This window comes from Phoxinus phoxinus, assembly GCF_949152265.1.
Source record: "Phoxinus phoxinus genome assembly, chromosome: 7".
Taxonomy (NCBI): Eukaryota; Metazoa; Chordata; class Actinopteri; order Cypriniformes; family Leuciscidae; genus Phoxinus; species Phoxinus phoxinus.
In genome coordinates, this window is record NC_136882.1 from 21,240,932 (window position 1) to 21,259,030 (window position 18,099).

The window sequence follows — 18,099 nt, forward strand, 5'->3', positions numbered from 1 at the left end:
CCATAGTGGGTGGGATCTCACTCACAAAATGTACAAACCAAAAGGTAATCCATCCGCCGGAAACTGAAGCTCCCTGGGCGCCGCCGTTGGCTAGCGGACCCCCACCTGCTGTTAGCATTCCATTGACTCCCAATCATTTTGGCGTCACTTTGACAGCGAATAACTTTACATCTGAGGCGTCCAAAGACTCCATTTGTCCATTATTTATTTCTAAAGAAACACGACAATGTATAAAAGGCTCCATTACTTTGTATCTTACGTTATGGCCCCCTAGAAGCCGTTTTTGTAAAAATAGGCTAACGATTGCGTCATAACAACTCGACTTTCTGTCGCACAGTCGAGAAATTAGCGTATAACGTTAGACAGGCGGAGAAGCTCGCAAGCAATCAGGGGGACGTGGAGGCATAAAGTCCGATAAAGTCCAGGGAGAAGCCCATAGAGTCATAAAGTTGATCCTGCTGCTAGCTCATGGATGGACAGCTAATACTCACGCTCTCCGTCTCTGCGAGATTCGAAAGGGATAGATTCAGATTTCTCTCGGCACAGCTACTAGGAGACTCACGGCACATCTACGTCATCAAGCTCAGTTTGAGCCTGCGCAGTACGCCTGGCCATCAGGAAGTGAGTGCTTCTAATGGGCTTCACTTTTCTCCGTTGAAATCTATGGGGTCGCTGTGTCTATCTTATATACTGTCTATGGTACAAACAGTGTCAGCCATCTTTTTTTAAGCTAAGCTAACAGGCTCTTGCTCTGTGGCGAAAGCGGAGTAGTCCGACCGGGATTGCCCGGGTTCTTCCTCCCCACCATCCACAACTGCTCCCCGCTGCACTGGCCAGCACAGGCACCCACGAGCATCGGACCCGCGCACCAGACCAGACCTTGAGATCGCCCAAAATGTCCACAGTCGCCATTCACTACGCCTACAGTGACAAAAAAACGTACATCAACCGATCACTTGTTTAGCGTTCATGTAAACACTACATTCAGATTCACCAATCGGAATGAATTCAGTCCGATTGAAAAAGGCGTACATGTAAATATAATGATCGGCGACCGCAGACACCGGACATCCCGAAATCCGGCGCGAGACCCGCCCGGCGGTCAGGAGGAATTCGAGCCCGGGCAGACTCGAGTCGTGACGGTCTGACGGAGAATTACAATAAAACGGGTCTTTTCGAGGACTGGCCTCTGTAGCCGGTAGGCGTGGCCTCGTTGGGCAGCGAAGCAAGTGCATTCTGGGAGTTGTTGTCTTTCATCCACATGAACCAAAATACATTTTCTGGCTTTCCTCAGTCTAAGGCACCAACTTCTAAAATAATTTCACATTTCTACTACATACATTACCCAATTTATATACACATTCGTCTTTCCAGCGGTGAAGTATTTGTTTAATAGGCTACCAGTGATAGGCCTATTCTGACAGTTTTGTCAAATGATATTTCATATTTAAAATAGGCCTACGTGATTTTACTTCGTCAATTACAGTTACGATTTGGGCAAGAGACCACAACTCAGTTTTACACACCACAATGAAAAGAATCAGCATGTTAGCCAGTGAATCTCTCTGTATGCAGGGAACTCAAGACCAAAATACTGAAAGAGGATACAAAGAGAGAGCTGCTGGAATATCAGCCTAAACTCAGCGATTCTCTCTGCATCCGCTGTCTGCAGCCCTTCAAGTTCCTTGTCAACAGCAAGCGCCAGTGTCTGGACTGCAAACTATTTGTCTGCAAGTCCTGCAGCCGTTTTAACAAGAAGGACCGCGGTTGGGTGTGTGATCCATGCCATATGTCCAGGTAAGCACATGACAGACACTGTATGCCTGTGATTTCAAAGGAACACACCGGACATGAATCTGTTTTACATATTGTTCGCTTTAAATGCTTTAATTGATGACTCATCTTCACCAGTTCAGCTTGCACTCAACTAAACCACAAGCATAAAGTTCACTTCCTGTAAATAAACTTTATTGAAGAAAAAAATGAAAAAAAAAAAAAAACTTTTCTGCATTTTCACTTATACATAGCCTGCTGTGTAGGCCTACTACTCTAGCGATCTCTATTGAAACAAATGTGGAGTTGTAAATATTGATGGCCAGTGGTGGGTTAACATCATTTAGTCTTACATTATATTAACATCAATTCACAATATAGCATGACCTCATGTCTTATTGCTTAAGTAAATTATGTTGTTGGCCTATGGAGAAGAAACAGAAGAACCAAGAAGAAATTACGTCACAATACTGGTGGTAGATCCAGCCTATGAAATTACAATATTTTCGAATAATCATCACACTCTCATGGCAGAAACTATTTAACATTTTGGTGAATTGGTCGAATTTTGGTGAATATGATCTCATTTGTTCTTTTTCGTACAATCCTCTTATAGCCTACCCCACCGACGGTTAGGTTTAGTGGTTGACCTTTATGCTTATGTTTGTTTTCTAAAAAATCGTACTTACAAATGACATCATTCACATTCATATGAAATCACCACCTCTTAAAATAGTTATGTTTTCTCATGAGATCAGGTTGGATTGACAGAATACATTTTGTTTTTTCTTGTTTTTCATCTTTGTTCCTACAGAATCCTTAAGATTGGAACTCTGGAATGGTTCCATGAGAATGTACGCTCTCGCTTCAAGCGTTTTGGCAGTGCAAAGGTCATGAATTCACTTTTCAAGAGGCTGAACAGTGACCGTGCCTGCTCTCAAACTGACCTCAGAGGTAGCTTGTTTAAGGTCATTCCATCAGACTCTAAACCTTCCCTTTATATACTGAGCAAGCAATATTGATCATCACATATGGACTTAAATCTTTAGTTTAATGAACAAGAATTTGCTAATTTTTATATACTTGTATACGCTAGGGATCCATTTTTGTTTCACAGAGCTTGGATAGAGCTTCCATAAACATCCGTAAAACCCCAAATTTGTTGTGGTCCATGACACAAAGATGGTCCCCATGTGGTTAAACCAAGTAAAAAGAAAAAAGTCTGGTTTTCCAATACCAATACATAGTAGAGGTAATTCCTCCCCAATTTTTTTTATTTTAAATGGTCAAGCAACCTCCATTAGACCACTTAAGATTGATTGACCCGCAACTTTATCCTCTCATTATAAATTGCATCTTGTAGGACCCTGTTCCAACCACTCAGGTTAGCATGCTGCATTCTATTTATTTCTATTTATTGAATTCTAATTGAAAAACTATCAGTTTAGAAAGTCAATTAGTTATTACAAAATGAGATTTGATTCGTACTTTGTCATCTGTTAATGGAAAACAAGATGACTTACAGCAGGAACACTGAAGGCAAAGCTTAGAGGAGAGAGAGGCCCTCATAACTTTAAGGGATTTAGAGAGAGAGAGAGAGAGAGAGAGAGAGAGAGAGAGAGAGAGAGAGAGAGAGAGAGAGAAAGAGAGAATTGGCTAGGCCGAATCATCCATGTGATTTACTTTACACAGTCACATGTCTTCTTTTTCTCGGTGCCTGGACTCGAGTGTCTCTCTTTTATCCAATTTTCAAGGTCTATCTGTCCTGAATACAGAGGTCAGCGAGAGAACATTGCTGTTTGGGTGAAATGAGATTAACAATGTTCCATACAAATATGTTACAAAAAGATGTTCTAATTACATAATGTACATAATATTTAAGGGTGGGTCACACTGGTGAATAAATGCCAACAAACACGAAAACTATACTTGCTGTTTGAATTTAAATTTTGGGAAATGTAGGCTAAATGTTGTGTTCACACTACCCCAAAAAACAACAACGTGGTTAACACACCGATCCCGCAAAATCCCAACAGCCATTGATATTTGGTGTTTGGTAACTAGTGTAGTGTTGCAGTGTGAACTAGCGTAAGTTGAAGCCACTATTTGATTCCTGTTTTGCTCTCTGTAACCAATCACAGCTCATTTTCTTTCACTTGTTTCTCTAACCCCCCGCTCCATCACATAGAGCCTCGAGACGATGACACGCACAGCATGCCTGAAGTTCACAGTGAGTTTAAAAAAAAGTCCTCTTTCTTTGTGATATAAACATTATAAAGTTTAACGCTGATGTCATGCAAGAATCTAAAGTAATCAGTGAATGTCTTTCATCTGTCCAAACAAAACAGCAGCCATCTGCTCTCACATTATCTTTGATTTAATAAGGCAGGGAACATGGAGAAAAAAAAGTTAGGAGGAAAAACACCTAGCCATGAAAAGAACTGAACACAGAAGCACTGGCTCTTTTACAGGGGTTAACAATACATATATTTTCTGGGAAGAAATTATTTTTTTCAGATGGTTCGGAGTAATTTCAACCTAGGGTCCTTTGCACCATGACCTCGAGCCAAACTTATTAAAGTTAGAGCTTATTTAGAGATATCAACCAAATGGCTTAGTGCCGGCGCTATTGGATGCAAGGTTGTATCTCGTAAATTACCCCACTAATAATTTTGGCTCGAGGTCATGGTGCAAAGGACCCTAGGTTGAAATTACTCCGGAGTTCGAACCATCCCTTTAACAGAAAGAAGAATATACTTTTAATAATATATATTTTATAACCCATTCTAAATGATGCATCTAGGTACTGTAAATCTCATCAGTGTTATCCAGCAATATAACAGTACCTGAAAACATATAAAACAATTCCCTAATTCTTCTCTATTAGAGGGTACTTCTCTATCTCACAACTTATATATTTGGAGCTATAAAAGAGAAAACCGTTTAAGAAAGAAAATTAATTGTCATCATTTTTTTTTATGACAAATCACAGAGAAAGTGTTTAAAACCTACACAAAATGAAAAACACAAGTTTGAATATATTAGTTAAATTGTGTTTGAACATTAAGACTTGTTAATCACTACAGTGTTTCTTTTCTGATATCAAATGATTCATATTTGTTACTCTTGTCATCCACACAGCTGGCTCTCTGTTTAACCAGGAATATGAGCAATCTGAGAGGGCTGACAGACGCCACTTCGGCCTGGTACTGTACCATCCCTTAAACATCTGAAACTGATGTTATTAGAGCACCGGGAAAACTAGAGGCAGGACCAGTGCGCATTATAGCATGTTAGAGGTTCTGTCAGTTAAACAGTAGTGCAAGATTGCCCTCTGCTGCTCAAATCTTATTTTAGTTTTAACAGGTTAATTTAGGTTAGAATTTGAATATGGCCTGAATTTTTCCTTGTTCTCACTATATGATTTTGACTCCTCACGTTGTCACCTGGAGGTGATTTTGTAATTCTATAGACAGAAAGCCAGTTTGAAGGCCATGCTCAATCCTTGTCTAAATAAATATGTCTATCTTAATCTCTTTGTTTAGTTTTATGGGCCTTTGAGAGTAGACAGGAAAGTAAAGAGAAATCAGAATTTGAGCATGACGCAGGCCAGATCCGAACCTGCATGAGCACATTCACTACCCACTCTGCCAGACAGTGAAATCTTTTGTATAACCCTTCTGTATTAATCTTAGTACTATTGATTATAGAGATTCTGTAGATATGCCTGTGTTTACGAACGAACGATAGATTTTATGGTTGGGTTCAAATCAAAAACTATCGGTAACCATTTTCTTTCTCCCTTAAGATGAGAAAAGGCAGACGGCTGCTCCCTGTTGATCCTCTTGAATTTAATATTGGCATTGAGAACTCCACTTATTCCCAGCCTCCCATACTTCTGGTTCGTATGTTCTGTTCTGTTCTTGCACATGATCTGATGTCAGAAATAAGCAAATATTGTGAACATATAATAGAGCAAATACTGAAGTGTGCAAAGAAACATTACCACACTCTGTTGCCAAAAAAAGTACCTTAAATGCTTTGAATTTTAAATTTGTTTGGAAAAATACATTAGATCGGCAAATAAAGAATAAACGGTTAGCAGTGGTGTGAAAAAATAGTAAAGTGCACCTGCTGAGCATTTTCTGACTGTTAACAGTGATAAGACTGTGTGTTTCAATCTTGATTGTTTCCTCACTGAAGCAAATCATCACAAAATTAGTCAAGCCAAGGTTAAAATGACAGCATCACAGTTTGGTTCCTGTTTATTTCAATACAGACTCTTACTGAATTGGTATACTAGACCGTATTCAGTTAAAATAGTACATTTTATTTAATTTGGTAATATGTTATAATTTTTAAGCACATGATGTCAGGTCAGTGCTATATGTGACCATATCCTTTTTAATAATTAATTAAATAATGTTTTATTATTATTTAATCATTTATTATCATATATTTTTTAATTCGTTTCTAAAGTATTCAGGTAGCCAAGATAAAGTAACCCAGAGTAAGGACTCCGGAAATGAAGACAACTGGTCCACATCCTTTAAGCAGATCCTGGAGAATGGATCTTATGGCAGAGGTGATGAGATGAAGGACATAATGCAAATCAGCCAGAGAAGTCTGGACAAACCCTTTCATTTTGGTAAGATGTGCTGCCCGACCGTTTCAATTTCCCTTACAGATTTCTGAGGATTTACATTTTTCCAAGACTCTGTAGAGGTGAATGGGTTTCCCCTTCGGGTCATCCAATGTTTTTTTTTCTTCCTACTGTTAGTGAGGTTTAGGCTACTTTGTGCTGGGAATATAAACCTAAGACACTATAAACGCAATACTAAATTAGAAAAACAAACAGAAAATTTCATGAACAAAATTCTTGTCTTGCCTGGTGGATAGACTCATAAATTCCTCTTTATTTAATTTCAGTATTTACATTGACAAAAAAAAACGTGAGAAGTGTTTTGTTTGCTCTCTGTAGGTGACTGCACACCATACCTAGAACAGAGGATGACAAAATCTCGATCCCTCTCCAAGATGAGCCTCTCTTCAGCTGGCAGCGCTAACTATCACCTCCACCGTGAGCTTTCTTACAGCATGGAAGACTCGGAGGATGATGATGAATCTGAGATGCATGTCATATACAGTCCTGCCCTACTTAGAGAGCCCTCACCAGATGAAGTTCCTCCACAGGTAGTCAAACAATTTGGTAATGATCACCTGTCAAACTGATGTGACATTTGTTGACATCTTTGTTCAAATGCAAAGCTATGACTTAACATCCATTATACTGTAACCTAATGTGGCTTCACAGCTTTCTTTTAAATGCAACACATACAGTACATTTTGTATCTCTATGACACTAGATTGTTGAGCTCAACGAGCGTATGTCAGCAATCGAGACTCTTCTGAGCCGTTTGGAGCAGAAAATGACCTTACCGGTAATTGGGGGATCAGTGGAGCTGGTAAGTTTAAAGTACATATGCGCAACCAACAGGTTATTATTTTAGGTTGATGAAGTGTCTTATGCTTGCATTTGTTTGATCAAAAATACAGTGAAAACAGTAATATTGTAATATTACAAATAACTGTTTTTTATTTTATTGTAAAGGTACATTTTCAGCATCCAATACTCCAGTCTTCAGTGTTGCATGATCCTTCAGAAATCATTTTAATATCCTGCTTTGATGCTCAATAAACATTTCTTATGATCAATGTTGAAATCATCTTAATATTTTTGTAGAAACCGTGATAGATTTTTTTCAGGATCTTTGATAAAAAGAACATTCAATTCAATAATTTCAATTCATTCAATAATTTATTTGTAAGAACATTAAAGTCTTTACTGTCACATTTTACCATCCTTGATGAATAAAAGCATTAATTTCTTTAAAAATTTACCCTAAACTTTTGAATGGTAGTGTGCATTTATACATTGCTATTTAAAAAAAAAAAAATTAGTAGCATCCTTTATTATTAGTTTCACCCACAAAAGGATAAACGTGTCATCAACATTTCTGAATAAGTCCGTGAAATATAAGTTAGCATCTCTGAAACACTTCACAGGAACCTCCTGACTTTATATCCTCATGTAGTTCTTCTGGTCTCCATTAAGGTTGAGCAGAAAAAGGAGGATCTGTCTCCAGCTGACTTAGAGGAGCTTGAGCTCAGAAAAAAGCTTGATGAACTTACTGAAAATATAAGTGACAAAGGCCTATCATCTGATGAGGAGGATGCAACGAAATTTTCAGAGGACTCTCCAAAGAAAGGGGCCCTTTCCCATACTTCAGCTATGAGAAATGTCAGGCATGAGTGGCCTCTTGAGTTTGAGTGGGTAAGAGAATGAGAACTAGCAGCACTGATAGCCTGATAAACATGGTGTGAATTTATATTTCCTTACAAATATTTTAGTTCCGCTGTGCTTTGACTTGAACCCACTCTGCTGTTCTTAATAATTTTGATATGTTTCTAATTCTATACTCCAGAAAGCAAAGCCGAATTTACATAAATCCTTTAAAAAGCAGAAGCGAGTGAGTTCCTTTGAGTTTAGTAACACGACCAGCAGTGAACTGTCGCAACTGGAGGGTAAAGTTGCAATGGCAGCCGCCAGTGTCCAGAGCACTCAAAGTGGGGTACGCAATCCAGTCTAAACATCAAAATGCACTCCAATTCAAAAACTTCCCATATCTTGCCACAGTTGTCTGTTAAAGTTGCTTATTTCTTACTTAAAGGTTACAGACATTCAGAAAAGAATCGCTGCTTTGAGTGCTGCAGGGATGACAGTGGAGACGTCCCGTAGACGGGTATGTGGAGATCCAGCTGCTCACAGAGTCACATATTGCTATATAGATTTGCATGACCTTGGCAGTACAGAAGCATGTAACTCTCACAGGAGAAAAAAAAAGTTTTCTGTTCTTCCCTTTTTAATTCAGGCTCCTCCGCCATCAAGGATGTTGCATGAATTTCCAATTAGTAAGAGCAGATTTATACTGCATTTTCGATAACATGTAATCTGTCATTTACATGCATTCAACTCTATCATCTTTGTGTTGTATAAAATGCAAAGAGCTATGATTTATTGTCCTCTGCTTTTGCTACACTTGAAGGGATAGTTCACCCAAAAATGAAAATTGTCATCAACTCACCCTCAAGTTGTTCCAGAAGTGTATGAATTTCATTCTTCTGCTAAACACAAAAGAAGATATTTTGAAGAATATGGGTAACCAAACAGTTGATGTACCCCATTGACTTCTATAGTTTTGTGTTCAACAGAAGAAAGAAATTCATAAAGTTTTGGAACAACTTGAGGGTGAGTAAATGATGACAGTTTTTGAGTGAACTATCCCTTTAAATATGTTGCAATTGCCAGTGTTGGGGTAGTTACTCAAAAAAAGTAACTAGTTACTAGTTACTAGTTACTTCTGTAAATTGTAATGAGATTACTTTACTAGTTACTGCATTTGAAAAGTAACTTCACTACTTATTACTTTACTTTCCCGTTTCTTAGATACATGGACAAACATCATAGCCCTATCATCATTTAGCCTGCATGTCCGCATAGTGTTTATAAATGTAGCCGATAAAAATGGCATGTAAAACCATATAAAATAACTATCCCTGTCTGCACAAAGAAATATGCCTCACTGTAAAATCTACAAACAACAGGATTATGTCCGTGGTGGTAGACACATGATCAGGGCTGGACAGAGATAAATATTGTATTTTATTTTGACGGAAACTGCAAAACTGAAACTTTCTTCTCCATCTGTATTTTGACCATAGACCGTATATAAGAGATTTTGACAGATACACTGACACTGCACGCTCGCTCAAAGCCCAAAGGGGGAGGCGTTTAAAGATGTGATTGGGCCAGTCCAGTGTCAATCAAGAAAATAACCAATGGGCCAATCTACGTGTTTCATGGGCCGGTCTGTCAGAAAAAAAACTAATGCTGACTTTTTTTAACCAATGCATTACACCGGCACTTACCCAGCGCCGCCAATTAAGCAAAACAAAACGAATGGGCCGCCGATGTACGAGTTTTATGAGCCGTTAAGACAAACGAACAAAAAAGTTTTAGATGCATCGGATCGGCCCAAAAAGCCGTGAATCTCCCGGTAGTCCCGATGTCCAGTACTTGCCTGCCAGGGCATAGAGTGAATTTCTGGCAAATATTTTTGTCCTTTCGAGCAACAAACTGAAAGTAATGTGAATATCGCCACTGGCCGAAACTCGCGTCTCCGTCTCCATCTCCATTCCTCTCTGTCCTTCGCACCAGCAGCTACGTCACTCAAATCGATCTCTATGGCAACGGTGCCCAGGCAAGCACACACACACAGGCATGCACGCACCACTTCGACAGATCAGAGCTTTACACACATGAAAACACGGCTTGGGTAACGCAGGAAAGCGCGTTCCTATAGTCTAGTAAAGTAGTATAGTTACTGATATTTTTAGTGTAATGCGTTACTTTACTTCGTTACCCAAAAAAGTAATATCGTTACTGTAATCTGTTATTTTGTAACTCGTTACCCCCAACACTGGCAATTGCATAACAAAATATCAAACCAAATGGCATTTATTTTAAATATAGCACAGGCTTTTTAAGCAAAACATTTCACAAACTGTTTTTTGTCCAGTTTTAGATTATAAAACAATATACATTGTTTAAAATGAAAACAGTTACCACATTTACAAATCCCAGTATTTGTAATATTAGTTTTATTTCTTGATTCCTCATAATATATTCTGAACCACACACAGTGATTTTAACGCATAAACTGATAGCAATCAGGTCCGCTGCTCAGTCTCTGGAACAAATCGACTACCCCATCTCCTGTGGTCATGAAAGGACCTATGACAAATCTTCTGTTTGGTTATAATGGGAGCTGTAATGAAATTCATTAAATTCCTTTTTTAGAAAGTCACCAAAATCTCTTTACTACTGGTCAGTTTTTAATCAAAATCCACTCAGGATTCATGTAAGAGACATCATGAGGAAACATGTCTTGTGTACTAATAATGTTCTTTTTGGTTTCTCTGAAGGAGGCAGCAATGGAGCAAGATCTTTACGGAAGATGCTCACTATGTGAAGCAACTTCAGCAAGTTAGCGTTCTCTACATATTTTTAGTGGGCCATGATAGAATACAAAATCACAGAACATAAACACACATTAACATATGTTAATAAAGTCAGCTGCAAGGACTTGTGTGCTGATCTCTAAATAATATATAATTAATACCTGCTTCAATCTTTCATTAGATGAGTGTCAGATTATTTAGATAAACGAGGCTCACCTTGTAGCATTTGCTGTTTCTTAGAAAAGAAAATATAAATTATGCACATAAAAAAAAAATGTATTTACTTAACTGCTGTCGTATTGATAACTCAGTATTTATAAAATAGTAATTATTTAATATCTTAATTCAGATTTGTACGTAGTTTCCTTTGGTATATTTCTTGAAATATTGTATTTGATACATTAATATTACAAATGTTTTTCTGCTCATTAAATATCTAAAACCATTTTCTTTTCTGTCACTTTGTCCTCTATCAGCGATGTATTAATGAATCAATAACATTGCCAAGTTCAATTCCAACATATGCTGGGTTATCCCCAGTCTTCATATCCACATTACCACTATCTTTTGCACATTTAGGGTAAGGATGATTTGTGTGTACATGTAAGCTGTGTAGTCTTCACCCTCCCCCAGAGGTGGTATAAATTGGTGGATCAGGGAGAAAATTTCCCTCAACCTCTGAGAACGACTCGAGAATGCTGCTTTAGAAGTTTTCATATATACTCACAGCTATGACAAGACTATAAGATCACAAATCCTCCGAACAACTCCTACCTTGAAGACAATACACATTTATGCTGCTTCTGCATTAAAGGATTTTTCATCTGACAGTTGAGGAACACAGAATACCAAGAGAGGTGAACAGCTTACAACATCCTGTAAATGTCAATGCATTGTAATTGACAAAATATGATGTTGTAGAAGACTTATTTTAAATTACTTTTCTCAATTAAGAATCTTTGTGACATGTAGCAGCTTCAAATAGAAAACATGACTGTTAAATTCTGTTATTATTTGGTGCTATTCTACTAACATTATGATAGTAAAGGCTGTATTTTGTCATATATTTTCTCACAAAGACATTTTTATAGCCATGATTTAAATATGTAATTTGCAAAACATAGAAACCAAAGTGGTAGGCATTTTTGTAAAAAATGAGTTTTAATAAGGAAAAAAAACACTGATTACACAATACACATTTGATCGCTGTTTTTTCTGATGGTTGTTTGCAGGTGACACTTTTCTCTCAGTTCTGGTGCCAGACACTAAGCCATGCTTGAAAAGCTGTGTGCTCTGCTCTGTATCTTTATGCTGTTAGCATGTTTTACCCAGCCAAAACCTCATGATGAGCTTCCATTACGCTCAATGGGGATGAGGGGTATGATTTTACTGATTCAAATATTTTAAATGTTTCCTATAATAATATATAATATCAAATGTTCCTATTCTTAATACTATTATTCCCTGTAGATCAGAACATTGATGCCGTTTGGTATAAAGGCAGAGGAATACGACCTGTTGGGAGATTTGGTCGAAGGATGGCACAAAGAGGCGAAGGATCATATTTTGGAAAGCACAGGTTTTGCTATCCTGAGGTCCTGGCTGTAGACTGACAACTCAAACTTACAGATTATTACAAATGACATTAAAGCATCTGCTTATGTACGTACTTATTTTTTTATTTGTTCAATGCATTTAATTTCAAAACTATATTATACATATTAACATGTGTTAAAATGTGTCATTGTACTTGATAAACTGTTAACAGACATAGCTTTGCTTGGTCACTTCAGTGTGTTGAAACATTGCTGTGTTACTGCTACCCTCAGCACAGATAAATGCATGTTCATATGACATCGATAGACAAATCAGACTGACAAATAACAATTTAAAGTATTCTGATTTACACTTTTATCATATTAGGGTATTAGAAAGATTGGTTGATGGAATGTTCAAAATCCATTTAAACTCATCATCTGCAGAAAATAACAGTATGTAAAGCTTATGCAGCTGCATTACAATGTCATTCTTTATTTGATGACCAACAAACCTTAATTAACTGCTGACGTAGTTATGAGCAGCTTTATCAATGTTTGTTTTCTCAAGCACGGTGAGACAACAAAGAAAGAAATCAAACCAAATGAGGTTAATTATGAGGGGAATAAACTGATGTTACAGGGGAGAGAACAGATCGATTCTGTCTGGTCACAGTTCTTAAAGACAATATGCATCTGAAAACTCCGGCTGAATCCAAAAAAAGAGTCTTTGCAAAGACAGTTCTCATGGTCTGTAGATGTGCAAAGCAAACGCACCCTCGGCACATCCAACATTTGGTCATGTCTGTTCACAAAGCACCATTGAGCATTCAATAACAAATTTTATACATTAAAAATGACTCAGAATCTGCAGGAATGACTGTCAGTGGTGGATGAGAACAGACTTGAGGTAAAAAGTTAAGATGCTCAGCGGTCCAAAGAACGTTTCTGGATCGCCTCAATAACAACATTTTTGAGGAGGGCGATTACAGAACGAGGGTCATCACTGCTCACTACGGCACTGCCCGACACGATCATGTTTGCTCCAGCCTAGGGTTGTTAAAGTAACAAGTAAAGATGAGTAAAACGCTTCTTATCATTTCTTGCTTTTGTATACAAATAAATATGTGAGAGTTAAGTGACTTGTGTACCTCTGCACATCTGTGGATGCTGTCTGGGCCGACTCCTCCATCCACTTCAATGTCCAGAGAAGGGAACTGACTCCTGAGCCAACTCACCTGTAGAGATACACAAGCATCTTCAATGTTTACTATTGTTGTCTGAGGAATCGAAATGAGAATACTAGAGGCAAAAACACATTTGCATACCTTTGGCATCATATCTTCCATAAACTTCTGACCACCAAAGCCAGGCTCTACTGTCATGACAAGAGCCATATCGATCTGTCTAGCCCACGGTGCCAATTCCTCAACAGTTGTTCCCGGTTTGATGGCAAGACCAACCTGCATAAAAAAAATTAAAAATATTATAAGACGGTTGTTACATCTTTTACTATGAGTAAAAACTAAAAAAAAAAACTAAAAAAACGTTTTCTCTACTTCTAGAGTCTCTAATTTCATGTCCAAGTCAAAATCTTACAAGTCTAATTCAAGCTTCAAGTTTGTTGTTTTTTGTTTGTTTTTTGAGCAACTTAAAGCTGCAGTACCGGTATGTAACTTTAGGCGCTCAAGCGGTTAATAAACAAAACTGCATGCGTCTTGCGGAAGAACATTGTAGGCGGAGCTACTTCTCTCTGTTTATGTCCTTTATGTCTATGACAAGTCACGGAGGTACTGGGCTACTCCGCAGCGGTACGACCCTTAGTCTAATAGTCAGAATAGAAACACTTATTATAGGTGTACCGTAGTGATTCAGGATAAGACAAAAACACGGTTTGGAAAATGATTTCATGATACACTCGCTCATTATAAACATATTGTAAATTTTGAACACAAACAAGTTACATTGTTAACCCCTACATGCCTTAACCCCTTAAGCCCTGAGGGCATTTTAGAGTTGTTGTTTTTCTGAGTGAAACACACAAAACTAAAGATTCATAACACCAAAACTATAGTAAGGATAGTTACATTACATTTGGACATTCTCGATAAAAATAAAATAAAAACATTATTATGATTTTGCATATCTTTTTTTGTTACTGTAGGGGGGTAATTCTTTTTTTGATGAAGTTCCCCTAAATGTGAGCTGCATCTGGATCAAATGTTGTGGTGATAAAGTAATCAAAAGTTACAGCATTTGGAACCAAGATAGCCTTTTTGTTCAGTCCCTGACACCCCCCTAATGGGCATTTATTAAATTGTTTAAATCTTGTGTTCAAACTTAAAGGGATGGTCCGGAGTAAAATCAACCTAGGGTCCTTTGCACCATGACCTCGAGCCAAACATGCACTTTTTTCATGCCTCGAGCATTTTTTGGACCACTTGGGTTTAAGGGGTTAAATAAATAAAAATAAATTCCTCTGTTAGTCAAAAGAGGGCGCCTAAAATCTAAATAATCAGGGCCATAGCATTCAAAGCAGCATACTGCCTATAATATAAATGTATTAATTAATTAATTAATTTACTTAATTAGCTTCTTTTACATTTTCAATACAATAGAACATTTGAGAGTTGTCAATCATCAGCCATGATCTTTTTAAGACATATTTAATACATCTATAAAACAATACTGGTGTTGCAATAGTTTAGCACAGACCTTCATGCCACTCTCTCTGATTTCCTTGATGAGGTTACCAGGATTGGCAGTGGCTTCTAGATGGAAAGTGTACTGATTGGCTCCAGCTGCTGCCATGGGTTTCACCCATTGCTCTGGCCTGGACACCATCATATGCATGTCTGTAATAAAGCAAAGAGTAAGCAAAACCTACAAACACTGCAAAGGTTTATCCTACAAGCAATGTTTATTTAGCAATTCAGAGAGAGAGAGTGAAAACGTGAAAGAACCCACTTTAGCAGATTATTAACAAAACTGTCCCAAAGAGGAGGTCCAGAATGTATGCAGCTCAAATGCATTAGAAACAAAAGTAGATAAAATTTTGCAAAGACTGGAACCCACCAAAAAATGGATCAGGTCCGATACAGCGTCGTAAACATTCCACCATAGGATGCCCAAATGTGAGGTTTGGAACAAAATGCCTTTAGATGCAAAGATGAAGGAAAGAGTCCAGGGAGGCAGAATTAGATGTCTTCTTAACTTCTGACACATGATTCATCAACTTTTAATTTTATAACCTCCTATGTATATGTGGCACTCTCCATGAATAGGGTACAAAATAGAGCCTGAAACTCAAAATAAATGGACACCATGGCAGAGCGGATAACAGTTTCAAATAGAGCCAAACCTATTACACTAGGGGGGACAAACTAATTTGGAACCAAATAAATGAATGAATGAATATAATGTTTGAAACTTTGAATTTTTAATCTTGGCGGATCTAGTCAACACTTCACTTATGTTAAAATTCAGGGAGTGGAATAAGATAATTTACTTGTCACTCTGCAATGCTATGCTGTACTTCACCAAACTGTGCAAGACTTGTATGTCAGTTTTGAGGAATGTTACATTTTTGTAATGTGGATGAGTTCATACACTCCTGAGCTAAAATGTGGGACAACTAAATATTATCAATTTTTTTTTTTTTTTTTTGGTAATTAAAATGACTTTTTATGGTCTTAGTTCTCTGGGCCATTTGATCGCTGTAAATGCCAGCATGTCAACATTAGGTGAGATGAGAAAGTTACATAAAGAATTGCAAACTTTACTCCTCCTCACCCATCCATAACGTCAAGGTGCAGATAATCAGCACCGCACTCCATCATTCGTTCACATTCCCTCCCGAGCTGCGACAGATCACTGCTCAAAATAGAAGGTCCGATTTTCGCCGTGTACGCCATGCTGCTTCTGCTCTGCTGCCACTGCTGCACACTTCCGCTATTCACAGATGCATTTCAAAACAAAAGTCATGCGTGATTCCATTACTGCCAGGAGGTGGCGCGATTTAAAAAAAAGAACCACCGACGCCCAGAGAATCATTGACATTGATCGAATGTGGTGGGAATCCATTGCTTTATATTTTGAATTTAAATAATAATAATAATATTAATATTAATAATAATAAATAATAGAAAAATTGATGGGTTGTGTAAGGATTGTCATTCTTAATATACCCTAGTAGGCCTACCTACATAGCAATATATGCTACACTTCTCGGACTCCTTGTAATATACCTGAAAATGTATATTTAGTGGTCTAAAGTGCAGTTGCTTTGACCTTTTCTGTGCTGGAAGGCAAGCTGTTTCTGAATTCACAACTTCGTCTGTTGAAGCACACCAAAATAAAAGTCTTTCTAAATTCTTTCTAAACTGTTTTTATTTCTGTATTCTCGAAAAGAATTCTAATAATGTAAAAACAAAATGTCAGTAGTTTGTTTGTGTAAGAGCCATATTTCATATTTCAAAATGTATATTTTCAAAAAACGTATATATATAAAAAAAATATATATATATATATTTTTTTGTGTGTGTAAAAATATATGTAAAAAAGTGTGACCCACATGCAATATAAGTGCAGAAGCACAGTGGGAGAACACACAGCTTGACTGTTTAATATCATAGCGTAAATTGGCTCACAAGTTTAGTATCTCTACAAATAAGTTGTTGAGAAGACATCGCTGTGCAAGAGGATAATTGTAAGAAATGTGATTCTTTATTGACTTTGAAGAATAAACAGTGATAAAGGAACTATAGGACTTCGAGTTGTGAATACAAGACCAATAGCCTATGCGTCAAAACTTGTGGAAATAGCCGAAGGACATTCACATGCCCCGTAGCCTAAAGTTAGTTCGTTAAAACATCACAAAACATATGCATAATAACACCATATATTAGGTCATTATAAGTGAAACAAAGATTTTCTGCTGTCCTCAAATGTTCTGCAAGTAGCCTATAGCTTGAGATTTCAACAAATCCTTGAAATATTTTAACACTAAGTCGTTTTGATGTTAGTATTTATTTTTGATAAAAAAACTATGCAGTGAATATTGAACTGTTCACCAACATAAGAGTGGGTTTACTTTGCTGTGCTAATTGTTTTGAGAACAATTCATTTGGAGAAATGTGTCAAATGGATTGATAAAAACTGTAGTCAACATAAACACAGGTTTCACATTATTTTCTGCATGACTCCCGGTCTGCTTTTTACAGGACCATTTTCCTATCTGCAAAGCAGGATGCTTTCATGTTAATGTTTTTGTATCACCTTTGAGCTATAAGACAAATATTTACCTCATAAGATGAACCATATGCAGTATAGGCTCCTCCTTTCATCTTAAGGTCTGATTTATGTATATTAATCACAGCTTTCACTGATGTGTATGTAGTGTACAGTAGCTCTGATGAGCTTGATTGTTTACAAGAGAACATCCTGAAAGCCTCTCCTTTCCGATCCTTTGAGTCCGGCTGATAACTCGACCGGTGACGGATATGTCCTTTTCCCATCTCCTCCTCCACCGTCTTTCCATCTCCACAGGACTAAACCGCTACAATTGTCTACAGAATTGTTTGTCTTCCTGAACTGTTGTATGTCCTTAGGTCATGGATGCTGTTTAAAAGAGAGATGATGACATTGGTAATTAAAGCAATGTTGCTCGCAAAGCATTTCACCTTTAAATTTATGAGCTGAAACAGACAAT

General features: G+C 37.5%; 2 protein-coding genes across 6 annotated transcripts in view; one reads left to right on the plus strand and one right to left on the minus strand.

Annotated features, from left to right (window-relative positions):
* The window catches only part of mlphb (melanophilin b), a 19,638-nt gene extending 8,709 nt beyond the window's left edge, over window positions 1-10,929 (plus strand). Inside the window, exons 3-15 of one of the 4 annotated variants that reach the window (XM_079618195.1) lie at window positions 1,576-1,797; window positions 2,588-2,727; window positions 3,962-4,003; window positions 4,915-4,979; window positions 5,582-5,674; window positions 6,253-6,421; window positions 6,755-6,966; window positions 7,140-7,238; window positions 7,889-8,107; window positions 8,259-8,405; window positions 8,505-8,576; window positions 8,706-8,745; window positions 10,819-10,929. In XM_079618195.1, the coding sequence (XP_079474321.1) occupies window positions 1,576-1,797; window positions 2,588-2,727; window positions 3,962-4,003; window positions 4,915-4,979; window positions 5,582-5,674; window positions 6,253-6,421; window positions 6,755-6,966; window positions 7,140-7,238; window positions 7,889-8,107; window positions 8,259-8,405; window positions 8,505-8,576; window positions 8,706-8,745; window positions 10,819-10,865 (1,567 nt within the window). In that variant the 3' untranslated portion in view covers window positions 10,866-10,929. Of the gene's footprint in view, window positions 1-1,575; window positions 1,798-2,587; window positions 2,728-3,961; window positions 4,004-4,914; window positions 4,980-5,581; window positions 5,675-6,252; window positions 6,422-6,754; window positions 6,967-7,139; window positions 7,239-7,888; window positions 8,108-8,258; window positions 8,406-8,504; window positions 8,926-10,818 lie in introns of those variants that run through there. The other 3 variants (XM_079618193.1, XM_079618196.1, XM_079618194.1) reach the window with 3 other exon arrangements.
* A 1,044-nt stretch (window positions 10,930-11,973) lies between these two features.
* Window positions 11,974-16,453, minus strand: rpe (ribulose-5-phosphate-3-epimerase). Of its 2 annotated transcripts, XM_079618202.1 has the most exons (6): window positions 16,182-16,453; window positions 15,465-15,544; window positions 15,105-15,244; window positions 13,718-13,852; window positions 13,541-13,627; window positions 12,002-13,439 (listed from the first exon to the last, which is right to left on the minus strand). In XM_079618202.1, exons 1-6 carry the CDS (start codon window positions 16,301-16,303, stop codon window positions 13,317-13,319), a joined length of 687 nt encoding a protein of 228 aa, XP_079474328.1. In that variant the 5' UTR covers window positions 16,304-16,453; the 3' UTR covers window positions 12,002-13,316. The 2 variants fall into 2 exon arrangements, with proteins under 2 accessions (XP_079474329.1, XP_079474328.1); XM_079618203.1 differs by lacking the exon at window positions 15,465-15,544 and having other exon boundaries at window positions 11,974-13,439; window positions 16,182-16,331.
* Window positions 16,454-18,099: the final 1,646 nt, after the last annotated feature.